The sequence below is a fragment of the Equus przewalskii genome, chromosome 9 (genome assembly GCF_037783145.1).
Source record: "Equus przewalskii isolate Varuska chromosome 9, EquPr2, whole genome shotgun sequence".
Taxonomy (NCBI): domain Eukaryota; kingdom Metazoa; phylum Chordata; class Mammalia; order Perissodactyla; family Equidae; genus Equus; species Equus przewalskii.
In genome coordinates, this window is record NC_091839.1 from 18,885,336 (window position 1) to 18,906,525 (window position 21,190).

A 21,190-nucleotide genomic window follows, 5' to 3' on the forward strand; every position below is an offset into this window, starting at 1 on the left:
AGGACAACCGCAGGGCCCCGGTCACTGACACTGAGACTTAATCTGTCCCCTGCACTCTTCTCATTCTTCGTGTGCACGTTGGCTCCTAAAGGGCTCGGGCCCTGGGTGGGAGCTCTGTGAGTGCCCCTATTTTACAGCTGAGAAGCAGTGGCCCAGAGGCACTCAACTGAGAGGTGGCAGCGCTGAATGGGGACCCGGGCAGCCTACTGCCAAGGGCCATGCAGGGCCATAACCTACCCTGGAACCAGGAGGCAGGTTCTGGGGCAGGAGGGAAAGGAGCATTTCAGGATCAGGGGCTCAGAGAGATTCTGTTGGAACTTAGCAGATGTGGGGGTGATGGAGCAGATGGAGACCCAAGTTCCAGAGCATGGGGCCATCTTGGCTGAGGTTGAGCAGATGTTGCAGTTCACAGACCCCCTATCTGATGGGCTTGGGAGATGGGTGAGTGGTGGTCTCCACTTCTGGCTCCCGCCTTGCAGGTTAGCAAATAGCTTGGAGGATTGGGGCTCCTGGGTTGAATGTGGGGGGTGGGTCTAAGGTTTCCCTGAAGTATGTGGTCAGCTCATCTGCGGTGGCCTTAAGATGCCAGCTGCTCGGACACCATTCTACCCACCTGTCCGTTCTCCGTCCTCCAGTCAAAAGGACTTTCTCAATATACATTGCAAGTGAGAGGGGGGCGGGCAGGGTTTGTAGCGGTTGCTGCCCATCTCCAAGGTCACGGAACCTTCTAGAGCACTACTGTCCAGTAGACCGGTTTGCAATGATGGGGATGTTGTGTATTTGTCCTGTCCATTAGGGTAGCCCCTGGCTCCATGTGAATATTGAGCTCTTGAAATGTGGCTCGTGTGACTGAGGAACCAAATTTTTAGTTTTATTTAAATTAAATAGCTACATGTAGTTTCTGGCTACCATACAAAACAGTGTAGTTCTAGAACTTTCCAGAATTTTTTTTTCCAGACATTGAGATCCCAACAAAATGTCCACTGAAACAGAAAAGAGTAGAATCGCCCTGTTGAAGGGGAAGTGGGGGGTCCAGATGCCTGGCTGGGCTTGTTCTCTGTGGCTCCTGCCCCCCCAACAAGCAAAGGGTTCTAGATCCGACGGTTCTAGGTGGGGTGAGGCTTTAGCATGTGTGTGTGTGTGTGTGTGTGTGCGCGTGTGTGCGCGTGTGTACGCGTGCGAGTGCCCTGAGTTCACCCCCCTCCCCTGAGCCCTTCTCCCTTTTGAAAAAGCACCTCTTGACATTGGCAGTGACGTTTATTTCTCTGGGGGAGGGGAGTTATATACAGCAGTGACCCGGATGTCCGGGAGCCCCTCACCCCCACCAGGGTTTTGGGTGGGGAAGGAGGCATTGGCAGAAGGCACACAGTGACGATGGCCCGGAGGAGGCCAGGAATTATGAGTGGGGGAGTAGTGTATCCTGGGAGACCCAGATGGGGAAACTGAGGCTCGGCGAGGGCAGCTGGTCCCGAGAGCTCGCGTTGGTTCTCCTTTATGTCCCGGCTACAGGAGGACGCAGGGGCAGCCCCCGTCCTTCTTCCTGGGGGCACTGGGTGGACTGGGTGGGAGCTCTTGCTCCTGATACTTCCTGTGGGGAGAGGCTGGTGAGTTTGGGCTGGGCGGGTGGGGTGGGGACAAGGACGACGGGAAGGGGGCTGCACTCACCGGACCGCGCGCACCAGCTGCTCGAAAGCTTCGTCCACGTTGAGACGCAATTTGGCGGAGGCCTCGAAGTAGGCCACGTGGTGGGAGGCGCTGAAGGCGGAGGCTTCAGATCGGGGGACCTTGGGGTGGGAGGGGACATGGGCAGGAGTCAGGTCTCTGCATTCAGGGCGGGTCCCAGCCCGGGCAGAGGCAGAAAGACACACTGCCACACGCCTTTGGTGCGGGTTACATACTGCGGGGGCTCAAGTGAAGAGGAAAAGCTCCAGGGAGATTCGGGGTGCGGGGGGAAGGGGGTGGCGGGGGGGGGGGAGGGGGGGCGGGCGGGAGATGCCGAAGGGGCTCAGTGCCATCTAAGTAAGGAGTGAGGGAAAGTTCCATAGCTAACTGTGACTTCGTGTGGCAGAGAAGGCAGGGTGTTCCCAGCAGAAGCCTGAGCAAAGCTCCCAGGGCTGGAAATCCCCAAAGGCTTAATCTAAAAGATGAGTTCTGGGTGGAAATCAGGCAGTGTGTGTATATAGGGAAGCGGTGAGAGGAGAGAAAGGAAGGGACAAGACCACAGTGGGCATCAAGCGCCTGGTGGGGAAGCTGGAGTTGTCTCCCTGGGGTGCTAGGGAGCCATGGGAGGGCAGTGAGCTGGGGAGGAGCAGGGGGACAGGGGGGCGAGCGGGAGGTAGACTGGAGAGAAGGAATGGGAGGCAGAGGCTAGGGTCCAGGTGGGAACAAGAGGTGGGGACAGGGCAGAGAGTTGGGGCTCGTCGACCTGGGGAGGTGGGGAAGTGCCTTTCCTTCCGAGAAGGTCCCGCTTGGGGGCAACACATCTAGCGAGGTGCATGACAATGGAGGGAGCAGGACCGGGGAGCCCCAATCAAGATGGGGTCCCGGGGAGTTCCCAGACCTGGCGCTGTGTCTCCAGATCTGCCTTGTTCCCGACCAACACGATGGGGAAGTCATCGCGGTCCTTGACTCGGAGGATCTGCGTAAAGAGCTTGCTCACCTCGTTAAAGCTGTGGATGAAGCGGGAGGCGTGAGGTCCAGCCGGCCTCTCGGACCCAGTCCCCACCCCGCCCCCCACCCCGCCCCCCCCCCCCCCCCGCTCCGCCACGGCAACCCCTCTCACCTCTGCCGGTCATTAATAGCAAACACCAGCAGGAAGCCGTGGCCGGCACGCATGTACTGTTCCCGCATGGCACCGAACTCCTCCTGGCCCGCGGTGTCCAGGACTGCAGAGAGGGGGAGAGGGGCCGTGGTGGGGACGGGGCTCCCCCTAACCACCTCGGAGAGAGCCCTCAGCCCCGCCACCATCCCCCCATCCACTCCCTGCCGCCCTCACTGTCCAGCCGAGCTGGGATGCCATCCACCGTGCAGATCTTCGTGTAGGAGTCTTCAATGGTGGGGTCGTAGTCAGACACGAAGTAGGACTGGTGGGGTGGGGAGAGGACACTGTTACTGCAGCACCTCAGCAGAGACATGTAGCCCTGTCGCTGGGCCCCACCTTTCTCTGCCCTCATCTTTCTGGATCTCTGTGCCCCCCCTATCTAGGTCTCTGTCCCTCCCCAGTCTCCTTTCTCTGAGTCCCTCTCTTTCTGGTACAAAGGATATCTCCCACATTGTGATTACGTCCTGGCTGAGTGGCACTGAACAAATCACTTTCCCTCTCTGAACCTCAATTTCCTCATTTGGAAAATGAGGACAAAAATAGCACTACGCTTAATTCAGGGTTTGTGAGATTCAGGGGAAATCCCTCTTAAGCATTTAACTATCATCTGGACATAATAGATGCTTAGTTATTGGGAGCAGTTGTTGTCCAGAATATCTGCCTGTCTTTCTCTCTCTCCCTTCTCCTCTCTCCCTCCCCTTTTTTTCTTCTTCTTCTTCCTCCTCTTCCTCCCTCTCCCCCTCCTTTTCCTCCGGCAGCTTTTCCAGTGTCTCCTCCCAGGGGAAGGTCTCGGTGCCAATCGGGCTGCGGAGAAGCTGCCCCGCCCGCAGGCCGGGCCCCTCCCTTCCTGCCTGGGTCCCGCCTGCCTCCTGCAAGGCGTTTGGCCAGCTTTGGGGCTGCCCCTGGGTGCAAAGGGCTGCGGCCTTTCTCTCCACATGCAGAGACTCCCATGCAGGCTCTGGCTGGGCTCTCTGGGGGGTGTAGGGCCCAGGGGCCTCTCCGGTAACATCTCGGGAGCAGACGCCTATCCAGGGTTTCTCCGAGGTGGGAGGGTTTTCTTTGGGAATGGGGCAGAGGTTTCCTGGGTAGGGGTGGACTTTCAGGAGAGAAGGGGTGATCTGGCAGCTGAGGCTCTGAGGGCTGCATCCTGTCTCTTAGGCGGGTGTGTGGTGAGGGCTTGTCCCGGAGAGAGGGTGTAGGGACCAGGCCCTGGGGGGGTTAGGGGTGTGTCTTCAGAGCACATGGGGACAAACTCAGGGATGAGAACTGGGGGAGAGCCCCAAGGCAGCTTGGGTGCGTTTGGGCCGTTTGTCCTAGAATATAGGTGCATGTCTGGAGAGTCAGAGACCCTGAGATGCTATCGGGTCAGAGAAACTCCCAAGGAGCGAGTCTTTCTGGGGGTGCCAAGAATCTGGGGGCTAGCTAGGGTTTCTGAGAAGGGCTCAGAGAACCGCAGTGGAGGAAAACTCAAGATGGAGGAGGGTTGGTTTTCCTCGGGGGAGGATGGAGGTCTGGGTGTGCCGGGATGGGGGATCCCCAGGATTTGGGGTCTTAGAGTTCTCCCGAGTGGCCAAGGGGCAAGAGATGTTTGAAATCTCTTGGGTTTGAGAGTGCCTCTCTCGGGACTAGGTGGTCCCAGATAGGTCTCAGGAGCAAAGTCTGGAGGAGGTCCTGAAGAGGTTAAGTGCCCCGACTGGGGGAGTCTCAAGGGCATTGGGCACAGGCATTCTCCCAGTTAGGCTCTGAGTGGCTCAGAGGGGGAGCTGGGGTCTGGGATTTGGGGGAGATGGGGCTCAGGGTGAGGGGAGGTGGTGCCTAGGCGGGTGGGGGCCCATGAGAGTGCTTAGGGTCTGAATGGGGCCACTCCTCTAGGTTTAGGGTGCTCCCAGGAGGTGCCCAGAGTCAGGTCAGCCTGGCAGCTGCGTCTTGGGTACTGAGGGGAGAGATGGTGTGGGTCTCAGGATGCGAATATAGGAGGATGGTCTCTCGTTTAGGGGGTGGAGGCCCTGGGAGGCTCAGGGTCACAATCCGAGGGGATCGTTTGATTAGAGGGCCTCATAGGAGGGTCTCAGTGATGGGTCAAGGGGAACTCGGGGTCTCAGGGATCCCCCAAAGGGCTCAGTTCTGGGTCCCGGGGGCACCCCCCCGGGTGAGGGCCCACTACCTGGATGAACTGGATGGTCAGCGCGCTCTTGCCCACGCCGCCGCCGCCCACGACCACCAGCTTGTGTGTCTCGCTGGGTGGGGGGTCCCCGGGTCCCGGCCCCCCGCCCCGGGGCCGCCCCCGCCCTGTCCCGGACGCCGCCCCGCTGCTCATGTCGCCACCGCTGCTGCCGCCGCCGCTACCGCCTGGGGGGAGCCGGGCGGGGCCTAGGGGCGGGCCACGCTAATAAGGCTACTGCATAATCATGAGCTCCAAAGAGGGGCTCGAGCCCTGGGACACTTAAGGAGGAGGCAAGGCCCGGGAAAGGGAGGAGCTATGCTAATAAGGGCAGGGGAGCGGCGCTCGCTGCGGAGGGGAATTCCGAATGGGGCGGGGATATGCTAATGAGAGGACTGTGCTCCCCGGGAGCGGAGCCACGCGCTCCGGCTGGCGGGCCGTCTGGGGGCGGGGATATGCTAATAAGAACTCTCATCCTTTCCGCAGACGGGTCAGGAAGATCGTTCGGGGAGGGGCTATGCAAATGAAAGCCCGTGATGCAGCCTCTCAGGGCAACGTCCCGGAGGTCGGGTTGTAGGAGGCGGGGCTCGCCGACTCGCGCGCGGCCGTATATAGGCGCGCTCTGAGGAAGGAGCAGGTCCTGGGATCTTAGCCAAGCTCCCGACCTGGGTGTCTGGGCTGGAAGCTGGAGTCTCCGCCCGCTAAGGGACCCAGGCTTCCGTTTCCCGCTGTCTCAGCCAAGCGGAAGACAGACTGGGAGGGGAGATGGGGCCCTGGAGGGGGACAGCCGGGTAACGGGGCAGGGAGGGGCCGTGAGATCACTGCATTCCTAATCCGTGAGCCAGCTTGTCCAAGCCTGGACGCGTGGGTCATGGAGGGCCTAGGGCCAGGCTTTCTGGGTCTTGAAAGAGGAGGAAGCTGAGGGCCCAGACTCCTGGGTCCCTGGGAGAGACTGGGGATGGAGGCCTGGATTCCTGGGTCCTGGGAAGGAGGGCATTTGGGGGTTCTGTAAAGGAGGGAGCTGGGGGCCCAGAATCTTGGGCCCAGGGGTTGGAGGAGCAGGGGACCCAGGATTCTGGATCCGAGGGAGTTGGGGTGGGGAACACGAACACTCGTGTTCGTGTAAGGTACGAGCTTGAGACCCCGAATGGTCTAAGGCAGGAAGGGCTTGAGGGTCCGACTCTTAGACCTAAGGAAAGAAGGCTCAGATGCCTGAGTCACAGGGAGGGGGGAATGGGAGTCCAGACACCGCCGCTCTCGGGAGAGGAATCGAAATTTGGATTTCTATCCTAATTTTCTATCCTAAATGAGGAGGAGGCTGTAGGGCTGGGCTCCTTGGTTCCAAATTTAGAGGGGACAGGGGCATCGGGATTCTGGGATCCCCAGAATGTGGGCGGGGCAACTCCCAGCCAGTCCAGCTTTTTTTTTCTCCCGGCCACTCCGCTGAACTACAATTCCCTTGCATCTGTCCCACTGAGTGCTCTTTACGTCACTTCCTGTTCCGTAGCTCTTTCCGCGCGCGCGCAGGGCACTGTGGGGCCTCATCGCGGGCCACCACAACCCCGCCCACTTCACCTCTCACCCCCTTGCTGTCCCCGCGCGACGGAGGCGACGCGCGGACTACGCCTCCCGGCGTGCGTCGCGCGCACCTCTGCCCATATGCCCCAGTGACTGCTGGGAAACTGAGTCCGGAGGCTTCCCACCAGCCTTCACGGCACCGTGCTCGGTACTTGAAGTCCCGGCAAGCTCGGCGGCGTTTTAGCTCCGCCCCTCTCCTCCCTCTGCTCGGAGCCCCCCCAGCCCGCCCCGCCCCGCGCCGGGGCCGGAGCCGCAGCCCGAGCGGCGGGGTAAGATGGCGGCGGAGGTCCGGGCCGCGGGGCTCGGGCCTATCGGGGTGGGCGGGGCGGAGTCGGGTCGCTAGTTGTCCCCGGGTCCTCCGCACACGCCGCGGGGCCTGGAGGGCTTAGCGGGGCGGCCTCGGGCCCGGCAGCTGCGGTGGAACCTGGCGCCGAGCGGGGGGCCTTCTCCAGGCCCCGGGAGGCGTCTGTGGGTGCCGGGGGGCATCTACGGGGCGTCCCCGTGAGGACCCGGGACCTCCACAGGGCCTGGACTGAGACTGGGGCCTGTCCTCCATCATATAGCTGGCCTGGGTCATTTCTCTAGGCACTGTTGATCGTCTTTATGGACTGACCGGAGGCTAGGGTCTGCTTAGAGGGTTCTGGGGCCATCTTGAGATCTTGAGATATGTCCCAGGGGTGGACGAGGTCTGCAAGAACTGAGGAGTATCTGCAGAGCCATCTATAGCGCCTGGGGTATGTCTGCTAGGGCTGGGAAGTACCTGCATGGGCTGACCTGAGGATGCAGCTCACCCATAGGGGTCTGGGGCCATTTAGCCGGCCTGGAGGAACCACCCAGGGCTAGAAAGTCTTTTAGGGCCACCCAGAGGGGTGGGATGTGCCCACCAAGGGAGGGAGGCAAATATTGAGATGTGCTGAGAGCCCTGCATGGGTCTCCAACGTCTGGGGAGTGTCTAATCTGGGTGACAGGAGGCTGGGGGCAGTTAGAAGGACCTGGAACCATCTAGGTGGCTTTGAGTGTGACTACAAGAATGCAATCTCTCTGCCTGGAGCAAATTCGAATGCCTTTCGGGGCCAGATAAGCGCGTGGAGAATAAGACAAAGGAGAATATCGGAAAATTTGCCCAGCTCAAATGGTCTTGCCCTTTGGAACATAATTCAAATGAAAAATGTTTGAAAATGCTGCGTTGCCCTCGGCCTGTAGAGAGAGTTAGAATTAGTCCACGTTAGTCTGGGAAAGTCTATAAGATCATGTAGTGCGATGCTTTTCAAATTCTTTTGACCTTGATCTACAATAAGAAATACATTTTCTCATTCAGACCCATTACATACCGACATATGTATTTAACTAATATCCAAGTCCCATTAATTAACATTTCCAATGACTACTTGTGATGTACTGTGAAGAATTTTCTCCTGTGCTCGATTTACCTTTTATAACAAGCTATTTGTCAAGCACTGTCCTGCCGTGAGACTCTGTAGTTTGGGAAACACCGATCTGGGGGGCCCTAGCAATGTCTGCAGAACCTTCTGGTGGGGAAAAGATCTAAGGAGCGTGGGTGTGTCTGCAAAGCCCTGGGCATGTCTCAATGGGCGAGGGAGCATCTTCAAGTCCCGCAAAGGGTTTGGGATCTGTGTGTCTGTAGTCAGCAGATCTTGAAGCTTCTGTTATGTGACAGTCACTGTTCTACATTAGCATAGGCTTCCCCCTGGAGATGCTAGAGGGCAACTTCAGGGCTGAGAACTGTCCACAGGGCTTTATCAGGGCGGGCCATGTCAGTGGGAGTTAGGGAAGGAGTGAGGGCTCTTGAAGAGCTGGGAGGCTGCACGTGGGAGCTCTGGCATGACTTGAAAATCTGTAGTAGGAGGGAGCCCCGGGACGGAGGTCTTTCCTATGAAGGTATGCAGCTAGGGGCCTGGAGGAGACGGGCGTAGGGGAATCCTGGGCCTTAAAGGCTAGTAATGATAATTATTGTTCCTCCGTGTCAAGTTCTTGGGCTGTGCTAACTCTGTGGCGGAAGCCTGTCTCCTTGTAATTCTCACAGCCTTTCTCTGAGGTCGCTCCTCCTACTGAACCCGTTTACAACTCAGCACACTGAGTTGGGGGTTAGGGGTCTTGAAGGTTTCTAGGAGCTTTGAGGCTAGATATTGTCAGGGAAGCCTACAGCTGAAAGATTCTTATTTTCTGAAGCCCTAGTCAAGACAGCCGCCAGACTGAAGGATGATCTTTTAGCTTTAGCAGAATCTAAGAATTTCTATGACCTCGCCAAGGCTTCAGCCCTGTTTCTGTACAATGGGCAGATACGCGATAGGTGGCTGCCCCCTCTGGGGTCTCATGGGACAGCATCGCTTTCTGAAATTAGTGTTTTCATTTTAAAAGGGGCGTACTGGTTTTGTAGATCACTCTGTCCTAGTTCCAGCTTATCTTATGTATGTAAATACATTTTTTTGGCCCCTCACCATCGAGGAAAATTGACGCTTTAGGAAGCTGTGTCGTGGTTAAGGCTCCCCCAGCACCCTGGCACACACCTCAGTTTGGGAAAGGTGGGGTTATGAGACTGAGGGACACACTATTTGAAACCACAACTCAGCAGAAACAAATCTTGGCATTGGGTGGGCTCCCATGAGGGTGGGCAATGAGGTGTGAAAGTTTGGTTCTGGGGGAAGCTGTGAGAACTAGGGGGTCAGGTGTCACAGGAGGAGGCTGGGAAGGCCTCACTTCGACATGAATCCTGACCAGGGAAGAGACTCGCTCTCACCCCTTGGGTGTCTGCTCTGGGCCTGGTACTGGGCCAAGGACTGGGATGGGGAGAGGGAGAGCAGGGATGCTGAAGAGGCTGCTGATGGAGGCAGCATGGGAGGCCCTTGAGGTCTCTCTCCAGCCTCTGCTTCACCTCCTTCTGCCACCACTCCCTCCCCCTCCCCCAGCCTCCACGCCAAACTGTCCCCCCTCAACCTCCAGGTGACCATGGAGGAAGAAGATGAGTCTCGAGGGAAGACAGAAGAGTCGGGCGAGGATCGGGGCGATGGTCCTCCAGACAGAGACCCCACGCTTTCCCCGTCTGCCTTCATCCTGGTGAGGCTGCCAGAGGCCTGGGGCTGAGGGAGGGTGGGGCTGGGAGTCTCGATTCCAGGGCCAGACTCCTGGGCCCTGGGGGGGAGGAGGGGCTTGGGGCCTGGCCTCTTGGCTCCTCCGAAGCGTGAGTTTGGTTGTAGGGGTTTCTGAAATGGCCGTCTCCCAGGAGCAGAGCTCGTGGCTGTTGCCAGAGTCTGCTGACAGCCCTTTCTTTTCACCCCCTTCGCCCTCCTTCTCCTCAGCGGGCTATTCAGCAGGCCATGGGAAGTTCCCTGCAGGGAGATCTGCCAAATGATAAAGGTAGGACGGGTCCTGGTCCTCTGAGCCCGCTGTCCTATCCCTGCATTCTTTCTCCGGATTTCACTCATGTACTCTTTTCTGAGGCCTCCTGGGTGCCACCCTTGTGCGGGCACAGAGAGCCAAAGATGGCTCGGCCCCCGTGGCTGCCTTGGAGGGGTTCATGGTCTGGTGGGAGGGAGACACGGTCACAGCACAGAGGTAGCCCGAGGCGCTGTGGGAGGGCAGGAGGCCCAGCCAAGCTAGCATGGAGGGGGACGGGGTCCTGGAAGGCTTCTGAGAGGGGGCAAGAGGGAACTGGGTTTCAAAGGATGTATTGGAGTTGTCTGGTAAAGAAGAAAGCCCGATAGGCAGAGGCAGCAGCAGGCGCACAGCACAGGGGTGTGTCACAGGCCTCAGTTGTAGATTTTAGCAGCTAGTGGGCAAGGGGGCACGAGCAGGAGGGAGGCAGGGGAGGTCCGTGGGGACCTGGTCACGGCAAGGCTCAGATGCCAAGCTGACCTGTCTGGACTGCATCCTATGGGTGGCTAGGAGGACAAATGGGTGAGAGAGTTGGGGCCTCAGAAGGCTGCTGGGGAGGTCTTTCTGGGACCCAGGTTGGGAGGCGGTGGATGGAAGCCTGCAGAGTGGGCAGGAGCTTGGAGCCCTGTGGCGAGCCAGGGCAGGCTCCTCTTCCTCTGCCCCACAAGGTCTCTGCATCTAGTGCCCTGTCTCCAGTTCCCCCATGCCAATCTCTCTCCAGATGGCTCTCGGTGTCACGGCCTTCGATGGAGGCGCTGCCGGAGCCCACGGTCAGAGCCCCGTTCCCAGGAATCAGGGGGGACTGACACGGCTACTGTGAGTAAGAAGAGGGTGCTGGGGACTCGGACTCCTGGGCCTGGATGCCTGAGATGGGAGACGGGTGGGGACCCAGACTCCTGGGGCTGGGGTGCTGATCAGAGGCAGTGTTGTAGGTCTGGGGGCCCTGGAGGCAGTCAGGATGAGGGAATTGGTTGGATCCCCACATTTCCTTGGGGTCTCAGATGGCTGGATTCTTGGGAGGTCAGGGGCTGGGGAAGTGGGATTTGCGGTCCTCACGTGAGCACGGACAGGATGGGACCCTTCCTGGCCTCTTCCAGGTGTTGGACATGGCCGCGGACAGCTTCCTCGCGGGGCTGGTGAGTGTCCTGGATCCCCCGGATACCTGGGTCCCCAGCCACCTGGACCTGCGGCCTGGCGAGTGAGTAGTTGGGCAGCCAGAGTGGGCGAGGCCCCGATGGTGGGAGCTAGAGGCGCCCCAAGGCTCACTCTCCCCTTCTGCCTTGCAGGAGCGAGGACATGCTGGAGCTGGTGGCCGAGGTCCGAATTGGGGACAGGGATCCGATGCCCCTGCCCGTGCCCAGCCTGCTACCCCGTCTCAGGGCCTGGAGGACGGGCAAAACGGGTATGTGGTGCCAGGGCGGAGCTGGGCGGGAGCCAGCCACTGTTAGTAGGAATAGTAGTGACGATCGTGTCCTTTAGACAAGATCTTTATTTTACCGTTTTTCTCCTGTTAGACTTTGATTAGGCTGTATGGATGTACGTAAAGTGAAAACTGATGACTGATACCGAGCACATGGGAGCCGGTAGCCAGTGTATGGTGCTTGGTCTGACTGCATTGGGATTTCATCTCCCCAGGAGGGAGGGCTCTTAGCGTCTCCATCTTTCAGAGGAGAAAAGTCTGAAAGAGGGAAGTCACTTGCTCAGGGTGGCACAGCCGGGGGCTTCATGGTGGTCCTGGGCCCTGAGCCCCAAGCCTGGGGCCGTCTGAGTGTAAAACCCAAGTGTTTGATGTCTGCGATGTGCGCCTGCCCAAGTGAGTCGGTCCCCCAGCCCCGCTCGCAGCAGTCGAGCTGTGAGCAGGGCAGAGCAGAGCTTCTCGAAGTGGAGCCAATTCCCAGGAGGACTTGTTCATCCACAGGTCCCAGGTCCCACCCCCAGGGTTTCTGACACAGCAGGTCTGGGTGGGGCCTGGGAATTTGCATTTCTAACCAGTTTCCTGGTGGTGCTGCTGCCGCTGGCCCCCCGGGACCCCGATGAACACCCTGGGTTTAGACTTCCCTTCTGCGTGTACGGACAGATTTGGGGAGGGGCGGAGGGGAGAGGAAGGTGCTGGAGAACGCGGCTCGCACACCTTCCGAGCCAGTTCACGTTGCCCTTGTCCTTTTTCTAGAGCTGCGGCTTGACTTACGCATTAGGTGCAAGGGCCATGGTGCCTGGGGCCCACCACACTCTTAGGGTGGGAGTATTTTCATTTCTTTTAAAATCAGAAGCCATAGAGGATAAATAAAGAAATGGGCAGGACAGTGTTCCAATAAAACTTTATTTACACAGACAGGGGGTGTGCTGTCAGTGATAGCGATGTATCTGGAACCTAAGAGTTGTCTTCAGGGCGACTGCTTTATCTTCTTATTCCCAGTAGTTTTTTGGTCTTCATTGGGCAAATGATGAAAACTTAGGAAAAAGAAAAGAAAATGCCCCTAATCCTATCCCACGTGAGAATTAAGTAAAGAAGTGGATGTCTGTCTTTCCAGAGCACTCCAGTCTGTGGGGATGTTTCAGGTGGCAGTGATGACGGCGAGGGGGGGGTAGGAGCTCGTGCTCAGAGTCTGTGGCGCCGGGCGCAGTCTGGTTCTTTCTGTGCCGCCGCCGCTCATCTAGTGCTCTCATCTGGTGAGATCTGAACGCTGTCGTTCTCATCGTGAGCTCCTCCTCCCTTTTTTTTTTTTGAGGAAGATTAGCCCTGAGGTAACTACTGCCTCTCCTCCTCCTTTTGCTGAGGAAGACTGGCCCTGAGCTAACATCCATGCTCATCTTCCTCTACTGTATACATGGGACACCTACCACAGCATGGCTTTTGTCAAGCCGTGTCATGTCTGCACCCGGGTTCCGAACCAGTGAACCCCAGGCTGCTGAGAAGCGGAACATGCAAACTTGACCACTGCGCCACTGGGCCGGCCCCGTACGCCCTGCTTTCTTTTCCTCCTGTGTCCTCAGCCCGGCTCTGCTTGGCTTGTTGACATTTGTCTTTCCTCACTCTAGTGTGCACTCCTTGAAGGCAGGGATTTTTCACTATTTATTCACCATCCTACTCCTAGCACCCTGGACAGCGCCTGGCACAAAATAGGTGGTGGATAAAAATGCGTTGGCTGAATGAGCAAAGCCCCATTTTATAGACGGGGAAGTTGAGGCAGGCAGAGGTTGAGTTCCTGGCTGACGGTCATGTCACAGGTGAGGGCTGGAGCCTGGGGTCCAGATCAGGAGGTGTCTCCCGAGCTACCCTCTCAATGCCCTGCTTCCCTGGCACTGTCCCCACGGCTGTGCTGGCATCCTTGCCGGGCAGGGTCCTTGCAGTTACGTGTGGGCGAGAGAGTGGCCTCTGGACTCTGAGCATGTGTCTGAGTCCTGGCCTGGCCGCCCGCCCCAGGTTCAGCCGCGGTCAGTTGTCTCCATGTGTGTGACTTGTGGCCCTGAGTGCTTAGGTCTCAGGAGGGTGGAGGAGGTGGTGTCAGAAAGCATGACGCCTGGCCTGTAGGAGGGAGTGGACGCTGGTTGTGGCTGTCACCGGTCAATGATGGCTCTGAGTCCTGAGCAGAGGTAGCCCCTTGGCGAGGGCTCATCACAGAGTGCAGAGTGCAGGGTGGGGACTCGGGCGCTCAGAGGCCCCAGCTCTGCCCCTTCCTGGCTCCGGAAGGGCAATCCACCTTTTCACGCTCACCTTGCTCCTCTGTGACACGGGATAGGTTCCTGCAAAGGCAGCCGGTGCAGCAGCCAGAGCTCGCCTTGCAGGCCGCCTCGGGTGTGAGCCCAGACTCTCCCATCTCAGCTGTGCTTTCTGTGGTCACATCGCCGCTGCCATTGGTCAGGGTGGTCTTGGGCTGCAGGCCAGCGGGATATGGGAGTGCAGGTTCAGAGGCCGCTTTGACTGAGTTTGCACTCCGACTTTTCTCTGTTGACTGTGTGCCCTTGGGGAAGATACTGCAGCTCTCTGTGCCTCAGTTTCCTCCCGGGCCCCGTGGGTAGCAGTACCTACAGTGGGGACTTGTTGGGAGCCTCCTACGAGAGCTCACACAGTAAAGTGCTGGGATTGCCTGCAGGTGCAGCCGGTGCTGGGGGTGGGGGGTGCTGTCCTGCCTGTGGCCCCTCCACTGGGGGACAGGGAGGAGGGATGTGCACCTGATCCTGGCTCTCTGTGTCCTCTGTTCCTTTGCAGTTTCTCCACAGTCTCACTCTTCTCGACCCCCCTGTGCCCGCCACCTCCTCACCTTGGGCACCGGAGACGGGGGCCCTGCCCCACCCCCTGCCCCCTCCTCTGCGTCCTCCTCGCCTTCCCCTTCCCCCTCATCATCCTCCCCTTCCCCTCCTCCCCCTCCACCACCTCCAGCACCCCCGGCCCCGCCTGCCCCCCGGTTTGACATCTACGACCCCTTCCACCCCACCGACGAGGCCTATTCCCCACCACCCGCTCCGGAGCAGAAGTACGACCCCTTCGAGCCCACTGGTTCCAACCCCAGTTCATCAGCGGGGACCCCCTCCCCTGAGGAGGAAGAGGAGGAGGAGGAGGAGGAAGAGGAAGAGGAAGAAGAGGAAGAGGAGGAAGAAGGCCTGTCCCAGAGCATCAGCCGCATCTCGGAGACCCTGGCGGGCATCTACGATGACAACAGCCTGAGCCAGGACTTCCCAGGTGACGAGAGCCCCCGCCCGGATCCCCAGCCCCCGCAGCCGACTCCAGCCCCTGGAACGCCACCCCAGGCGGACTCCACCCGGGCCGAAGGAGCCACCCGCCGGCGCGTCTTTGTGGTGGGGACCGAGGCGGAGGCCTGTCGGGAAGGCAAGGTCTCGGTGGAGGTGGTGACGGCCGGCGGGGCCACGCTTCCGCCCCCGCTGCTGCCGCCCGGCGACTCAGAGATCGAAGAGGGCGAGATCGTGCAGCCCGAGGAGGAGCCGCGCGTGGCGCTCTCCCTCTTCCGCACCCGGGCTGCCCGCCCTCCTCCAGCCGCCTCCGCGCCCCCCGCCGCCCAGCCCCCGCCCCCGCCGCCCGCGCCCCGTGCCCCCGAGGGCGACGACTTCTTGTCCCTGCACGCCGAGTCGGACGGCGAGGGCGCCCTGCAGGTGGACCTCGGGGAGCCGGCCCCGGCGCCGCCGGCGGCCGACACACGCTGGGGCGGCCTGGACCTGCGCCGCAAGATCCTGACCCAGCGGCGGGAGCGCTACCGCCAGCGCTCGCCGTCCCCGGCCGCCGCCGCGCCCGCCGGGCCACCCACCCGCAAGAAGTCGAGGCGGGAGCGCAAGCGCAGCGGCGGGGAGCCCAAGGAGGCAGCTGCGGCCTCGGCCGGCGTGCAGCCCGCCCCGCCGGCGCCCGCCTCGCCCTGGGACTCCAAGAAGCACCGCTCCCGGGACCGCAAGCCCGGCTCCCACGCCTCGTCCGCCCGCCGCCGCTCGCGCTCCCGCTCCCGCTCGCGCTCCGCCCGCCGCCGCTCGCGTAGCCCCGAGCGCCGCCGCGGGGGCAGCCGCCGATCGCGCTCCCGGGAGAAGCGGCGGCGGCGGCGGCGCTCAGCCTCCCCGCCCCCGGCAACGTCTTCGTCGTCGTCGTCGAGGCGCGAACGGCACCGCGGCAAGCACCGGGACGGCGGCGGCAGCAAGAAGAAGAAGAAGCGGTCGCGGTCCCGGGGCGAGAAGCGGTCCGGGGACAGCGACAAGGCCCCAGCGCCCGCGCAGCCGCCCTCGGGCTCCGCCTCCCTGGGCGCGGAGAGGGACAGCCGCCGCCGCGGGGCCGTGCCGCCCTCCATCCAGGACCTCACGGACCACGATCTCTTCGCCATCAAGCGGACCATCACGGTGGGCCGGCCGGACAAGTCCGACCCGCGAGGCCCCTCCCCGGCCCCGGCCTCGTCGCCCAAGCGCGAGGTCCTGTATGACTCGGAGGGACTGAGCGCCGAGGAGCGGGGCGGCAAGAGCAGCGAGAAGGACCGGCGCCGCTCTGGGGCCGCCTCCTCCTCCTCCTCTTCCCGGGAGAAGGGATCGCGGCGGAAGGCGCTGGATGGAGGGGACCGGGACAGGGACAGGGACAGAGATAGGGACAGGGACAGGTCATCCAAGAAGGCCCGGCCCCCCAAGGAGTCGGCACCCTCCTCAGGGCCCCCGCCCAAGCCCCCGGTCAGCAGCGGCTCGGGCTCCTCGTCCTCGTCGTCGTCCTCGTCCTCGCGGAAGGTGAAGCTGCAGTCCAAGGTGGCGGTGCTGATCCGCGAGGGCGTCAGCAGCACCACGCCAGCCAAGGAGGCCGCGTCCGCCGGCCTGGGCTCCATCGGAGTCAAGTTCAGCCGCGACCGCGAGAGCCGCTCCCCCTTCCTCAAGCCGGATGAGCGGGCCCCCGCCGAAGTGGCCAAAGCAGCTCCGGGCAGCACCAAGCCCAAAAAGACCAAGGTCAAGGCCAAGGCCGGGGCCAAGAAAGCCAAGGGGACCAAGGGAAAGACCAAGCCATCCAAGACCAGGAAAAAGATCCGCAGCGGGGGCGGCAGCGGGGGCAGCGGGGGCCCCGGGACACTGAAGAAGTCCAAGGCGGATAGCTGCAGCCAGGCGGCCGGAGCCAAGGGGGCCGAGGAGACTTCCTGGTCCGGGGAGGAGCGGCCGGCCAAGGCCCCCAGCACCCCGCCCCCCAAGGTAGTCCCTCCGCCCCCTGCGCTCACGCCCGACTCCCAGACTGTGGACAGCAGCTGCAAGACACCCGAGGTCTCTTTCCTGCCCGAAGAGGCCACCGAGGAGGCTGGGGTCCGCGGTGGGGCAGAGGAGGAGGAGGAGGAGGAAGAGGAGGAGGAGGAGGAAGAGGAGGAGGAGGAGGAGCAGCAGCCTGCCACCACCACGGCCACCAGCACGGCCGCTGCTGCCCCCAGCACCGCCCCCAGTGCAGGGTCCACAGCCGGCGACTCAGGGGCGGAGGATGGGCCAGCCCCCCGGGTCTCCCAGCTGCCCACGCTGCCCCCGCCCATGCCCTGGAACCTGCCCGCTGGGGTGGACTGCACCACCAGCGGTGTTCTGGCCTGTGAGTGTCCCCTGGGGGGGCCAGGGCAGGTTGTGGCAGACAGGGTGGGGGAGGGCGAGGTCCCATGGAGACAGACTTGGAGGCCGTGGGGATGCCGACCCGGGCTGGGAGGGCTGCGGGTGGATGAGGGTCCGTCAGGGTCTGTCTGCGGGGTTCTGGATGTTGGGGGCAGTGGGAGAGAGCAGGGCAGGTGGGAGCAGGGGTGGCTGCTCAGCACAGATGAGGAGTGGCATGTGGCCTGGGGGTCCTCCTAGAGGTGGGCTAGGATAGGCTTGGTGGAGGGACTGGAAAGGATGGGGTGAGCAGGGAGTGGGGTCCCTTGGGGGATGGCAGTAAGCTCTGCCAGGCCACAGAGGTGGGGAGAGGTAGGACTGGTTGTGGGGGGCTGGGGAGACGGAGTCTACTTCGGCCACCACCTCATCACTGAGTGCCCTGGCTATGTCCCCCCGGCCTCTTGAGTTCTGAGAAGATGAGGAGTGTGGGTGGTCCTCAGTGGCCAAGGCCCCCTTTGCCTGGCTCTGAACCTGGCCCCGTGTGGCCCACCCAGGGGCCCGGGGCGGGAGCTGGCAGCAGGGCACTAGCTCACTGTCTTCTCTCATGTCCACTGCCCGTCCCCCTGTCGTCCCCCTCCGCCTCCTGCAGTGACTGCACTTCTCTTCAAGATGGAGGAGGCCAACCTGGCGAGCCGAGCAAAGGCCCAGGAGCTGATCCAGGCCACCAACCAGGTGGGCTCCCCTGGGGCAGGGTCCCCTCAGCCCCTTTGCTTGTCCCCTGCCCCAGGTTAGGAGAGGAAGCCTGACTCCCGGCAGGCTTTGGGGTGAGGTGTTGGCCCGAAGAGGAGCTGTGGCCCCTGGGACTGTTGGGAACTCAGGGTGGGACAAGAGCGGTACGCGTTCCCTCCTCCCCTCCACCTCCCTGTGTTCATCCTCCAACCTCTTCCCACAGATCCTCAGCCACCGGAAGCCCCCCTCCAGTCTGGGGGTGACCCCAGCTCCTGTGCCCACCTCTCTGGGTCTGCCCCCTGGCCCCTCCAGCTACCTGCTCCCTGGCAGCCTCCCCCTGGCGGGCTGCGGCTCCACGCCTCCCACCCCCACTGGGCTGGCTGCAGCGTCCGACAAGAGAGAGGGCAGCAGCAGCTCCGAGGGACGTGGGGACACAGACAAGGTGAGCCAGGCTTGCGAGAGGTGGGTTGCTGGTGACAGTTTTGCAGAGAACGGGAACAGACACTAAGATGCGGGGGCCCGAGGAGACTGGCAGAGGCCGGGGCCAGCAGGTGGGAACCTAGATAAAGCCAAAGTCGTTAAGTTGTGTGGAGACCTGAACTGCAGGCGCAGGAGGAATGCGGCACCGGTGCTGGGCAGACTTCCAAACAGTCACGCGTGTGTGTGTGTGTGTGTGTGTGTGTGTGCGCATGCGCGTGCGTGCGTGTGTCTGTTTGTGTGTGTATCTCTACAGAGAGATGCCGACATGGACGGAAACGCCCTCACGTACTTACACACGTACCCACTGCAGTCTGCCCCTGGGTTGCCCATATCTATCTATCTATCTGTCCCCCCCGCCCCCCGCCATGTTTTTGTGTAAGGGGGAGGGTGGTTTGCATGAGAAAACTCGAGCGTCTGTGCATAGGCGAAAGGAGGAAGCCTGGTGCTGGGCAGATACGAACAGGTTTTCATCCAGCCACATCTGCTGCTCCTCGTTGGCCTCGGGGCTGTTTTCCTCTTGGTCGAGTCTGGACGCTTTTCCTTACGGTCCGTCAGGCTCTCGCCAGCTGATGGCGTTGCCCGCCCTGTAGACATCTCGTGTGTGGTGCCAGGGGGCAGGCAGAAGAAAGCTCCTGCAGAGTCCCAGACGGGGAGCGGAGGCAGCGCCCAGCTTGGAGGGCCACTCATCCATGGCTTGTGCTGTGAGCTGCAGGACAGGGCCAGGACAGACCCCGTGAGCAGCAGTGGGTCCCTTGCTCTGCCAGGGAGGCTGTGCTGGTCCCTTCTCTGCTGGCATTCTCATTTGTCACATCTGAGACGGGCATGGGGAACAACTCCTTTCTCTCGGCCACCTCTCTTCAGAAACCCACTTCCTGTCAGGCAGGGAGGCCTGAGGCTTCCCTCCAGGTGGCCTGTGGCTCTCCCAGCAGCTCCGTTGGCATGCTCGTCGTCATGTCGTCCGAGGTGTTGGCCCTGAAGTCTGGGGTGCCAGGCCTCAGTTTACCATTCCCATCTTCCCCCAGCCCTGGGCTGTAGGGAGCAGTCGCCTGGCTTGTGAGGGCAACCTCCCCAGGATTGGTTCCCGCGGCGACTGTTGTCTCCTGTGCTCGGGCAAGTCGAGGACAGAAGGCCCGGCTCTGGCTGGGTTTGCTCTCCCGCTGGAGGCTTCCTAGGGGTCCAGTTTCAGGAAGACCTGACCTGATCGAGGGGTGCGGCTCTTCCACCCCAGCAGGCTTAGGGGTCTCCCTGCCACCCCTCGCGGCCATCACCCTCAGAACAGCCGTGGTTCCCCTTGATTGGCTCCTTGCTGTCGCCTCCACATGTGTAGCCACAGTCCCCCCCCATTTTACCAGTGAGCCGCTAAAGGGTTCAGCCCGTCATCCCAGCCTCGGACTGGTAGGACCAGGACTCCGACACGGGCGTGCCACCTCCACAACCTGAGACTGCCGGCCGCCCCGCGGCTCAACTCCCACCCCGTCTCCGCTGCTCCTAGCCGGTCCCAGCCCCCCAGTGTCCCTCGGCCCGCTGTCCACTCAGGAGCCAGGGCGGTGCCGTGAGAGCCCTCTCTGAGTCTTCGTCCCCCTGAAAAGCTTGCCATGCTTTCCTGCTGCCATCAGAACAAGCCCTGTAGAGTCGGATTAAAACGGTCATAACTGTTTGGCTAATGTCTGTCTCCCTGCTGGACTGTGACCTTTGTCAGGGAAGGGACCACGTGTCCTTGTCCTGGCCACCTCGGACAGCCCAGGGTCCAGCCTAGAAGAGATCCTCAGTGACATTCAGAGGCCCAGGCCTGGCCCGCGGTCCAGGGTGACTGTAGCAAGGGAGCACAGGGCGGCCCCTAAGCAGGACTTGACCCCCAGGCGCAGCCGGCGGTCAGGGAGGCCGCGGGTCCTGCAGGGGCTCATCTGCCCTTCGCCGTCTCTCCCACCAGTATCTGAAGAAGCTGCACACACAGGAGCGGGCGGTGGAGGAGGTGAAGCTGGCCATCAAGCCGTACTATCAGAAGAAGGACATCACCAAGGAGGAGTACAAGGACATCCTGAGGAAGGCTGTCCACAAGGTGGGGCCCCGGGGGCAGATACACGGGGGGCAGGGGGACGAGACGGAGAGATGGACGTGTGCAGACAGACGTCCACAGATGGGGAGACAGGCATGGCGGGTCAGCCTGGAAGGTGAGGAGGGTGACAGGATTTCCTCGAGCCCACCTGGGCCTGTTCTGCTGGCATCAGGGGCACAAGTAGGGACACTGGGGTAGCAGCTCCCGTCCCAGTCCCCGCTGTGCTCAGCAGTCCCAGTGGAGGGGCCCCTGGGGGCCGCCAGTGACTGCAGCTGCCGCTCGTCCCCCAGATCTGCCACAGCAAAAGCGGGGAGATCAACCCGGTGAAGGTGAGCAACCTGGTGCGGGCCTACGTCCAGCGCTACCGCTACTTCCGCAAGCACGGCCGCAAGCCGGGGGACCCCCCAGGGCCCCCCCGGCCGCCCAAGGAGCCGGGGCCCCCGGACAAGGGTGGCCCAGGCCTGCCCCTGCCCCCTCTCTGAGACCCCCCGCCACCCCTGTCCTCCTGCGCCGCCTCGGAATTCTGGACGTATTTATGGCTCCGCGTCCCCACCGCCCTCCCCTGTCAGTGGGATGATGGGGGAGCGCTGCTGCGGGGAAGAGGAGAGCCCCCTGCCCCGCCCGCCCCTGCCCAGGTCCTCACCCTGGAGCCTGTCCCCATCGCCCCTCCTCTCTGTTTGTGCCCCTCCCCAGTTTCATTAAAGATTTCATGAAATGTTACCCCCAAGCCCCCCTGATTTTAGCCCTTTCTTTCAGAGACGGACTTGGGAAAGAGTTGGGGAGGGCCAGCGCTGGGGGCTTGGCCCAAGTCTGAGGGTAGTCAGCAGGAGACCAACTGTGTGACCTGGGGCCAGCGCATTCCCTTCTCTGGGCCTCGGTTGGGTTCCCTGTGTCTGGAGCGGGCCTGGTGAGGATTCACACAGCCCCAGGCAGGGGAGGCGCT

At 61.6% G+C, this 21,190-nt stretch overlaps 2 protein-coding genes across 4 annotated transcripts; one reads left to right on the top strand and one right to left on the bottom strand.

The window, feature by feature from the left end:
• Window positions 1-1,238: 1,238 nt before the first annotated feature.
• Window positions 1,239-5,182, bottom strand: RRAS (RAS related). The gene is made up of 6 exons (XM_070633184.1): window positions 4,986-5,182; window positions 2,996-3,083; window positions 2,783-2,885; window positions 2,561-2,669; window positions 1,666-1,784; window positions 1,239-1,588 (listed from the first exon to the last, which is right to left on the bottom strand). Exons 1-6 carry the CDS (start codon window positions 5,136-5,138, stop codon window positions 1,504-1,506), a joined length of 657 nt encoding a protein of 218 aa, XP_070489285.1. The 5' UTR covers window positions 5,139-5,182; the 3' UTR covers window positions 1,239-1,503.
• A 1,447-nt stretch (window positions 5,183-6,629) lies between these two features.
• SCAF1 (SR-related CTD associated factor 1) lies at window positions 6,630-20,974 on the top strand. Of its 3 annotated transcripts, none has more exons than XM_070633166.1 (11): window positions 6,630-6,829; window positions 9,522-9,635; window positions 9,878-9,935; window positions 10,675-10,769; window positions 11,051-11,151; window positions 11,240-11,355; window positions 14,164-16,989; window positions 17,632-17,714; window positions 17,935-18,153; window positions 20,122-20,250; window positions 20,538-20,974. In XM_070633166.1, the coding sequence occupies exons 2-11, from the start codon at window positions 9,528-9,530 to the stop codon at window positions 20,727-20,729; spliced, it is 3,927 nt and encodes a 1,308-aa protein (XP_070489267.1). In that variant the 5' UTR covers window positions 6,630-6,829; window positions 9,522-9,527; the 3' UTR covers window positions 20,730-20,974. The 3 variants fall into 3 exon arrangements, with proteins under 3 accessions (XP_070489267.1, XP_070489269.1, XP_070489268.1); XM_070633168.1 differs by having other exon boundaries at window positions 6,820-7,294; window positions 10,675-10,773; XM_070633167.1 differs by lacking the exon at window positions 6,630-6,829 and adding an exon at window positions 7,155-7,294.
• The last annotated feature ends 216 nt before the right edge of the window (window positions 20,975-21,190 follow it).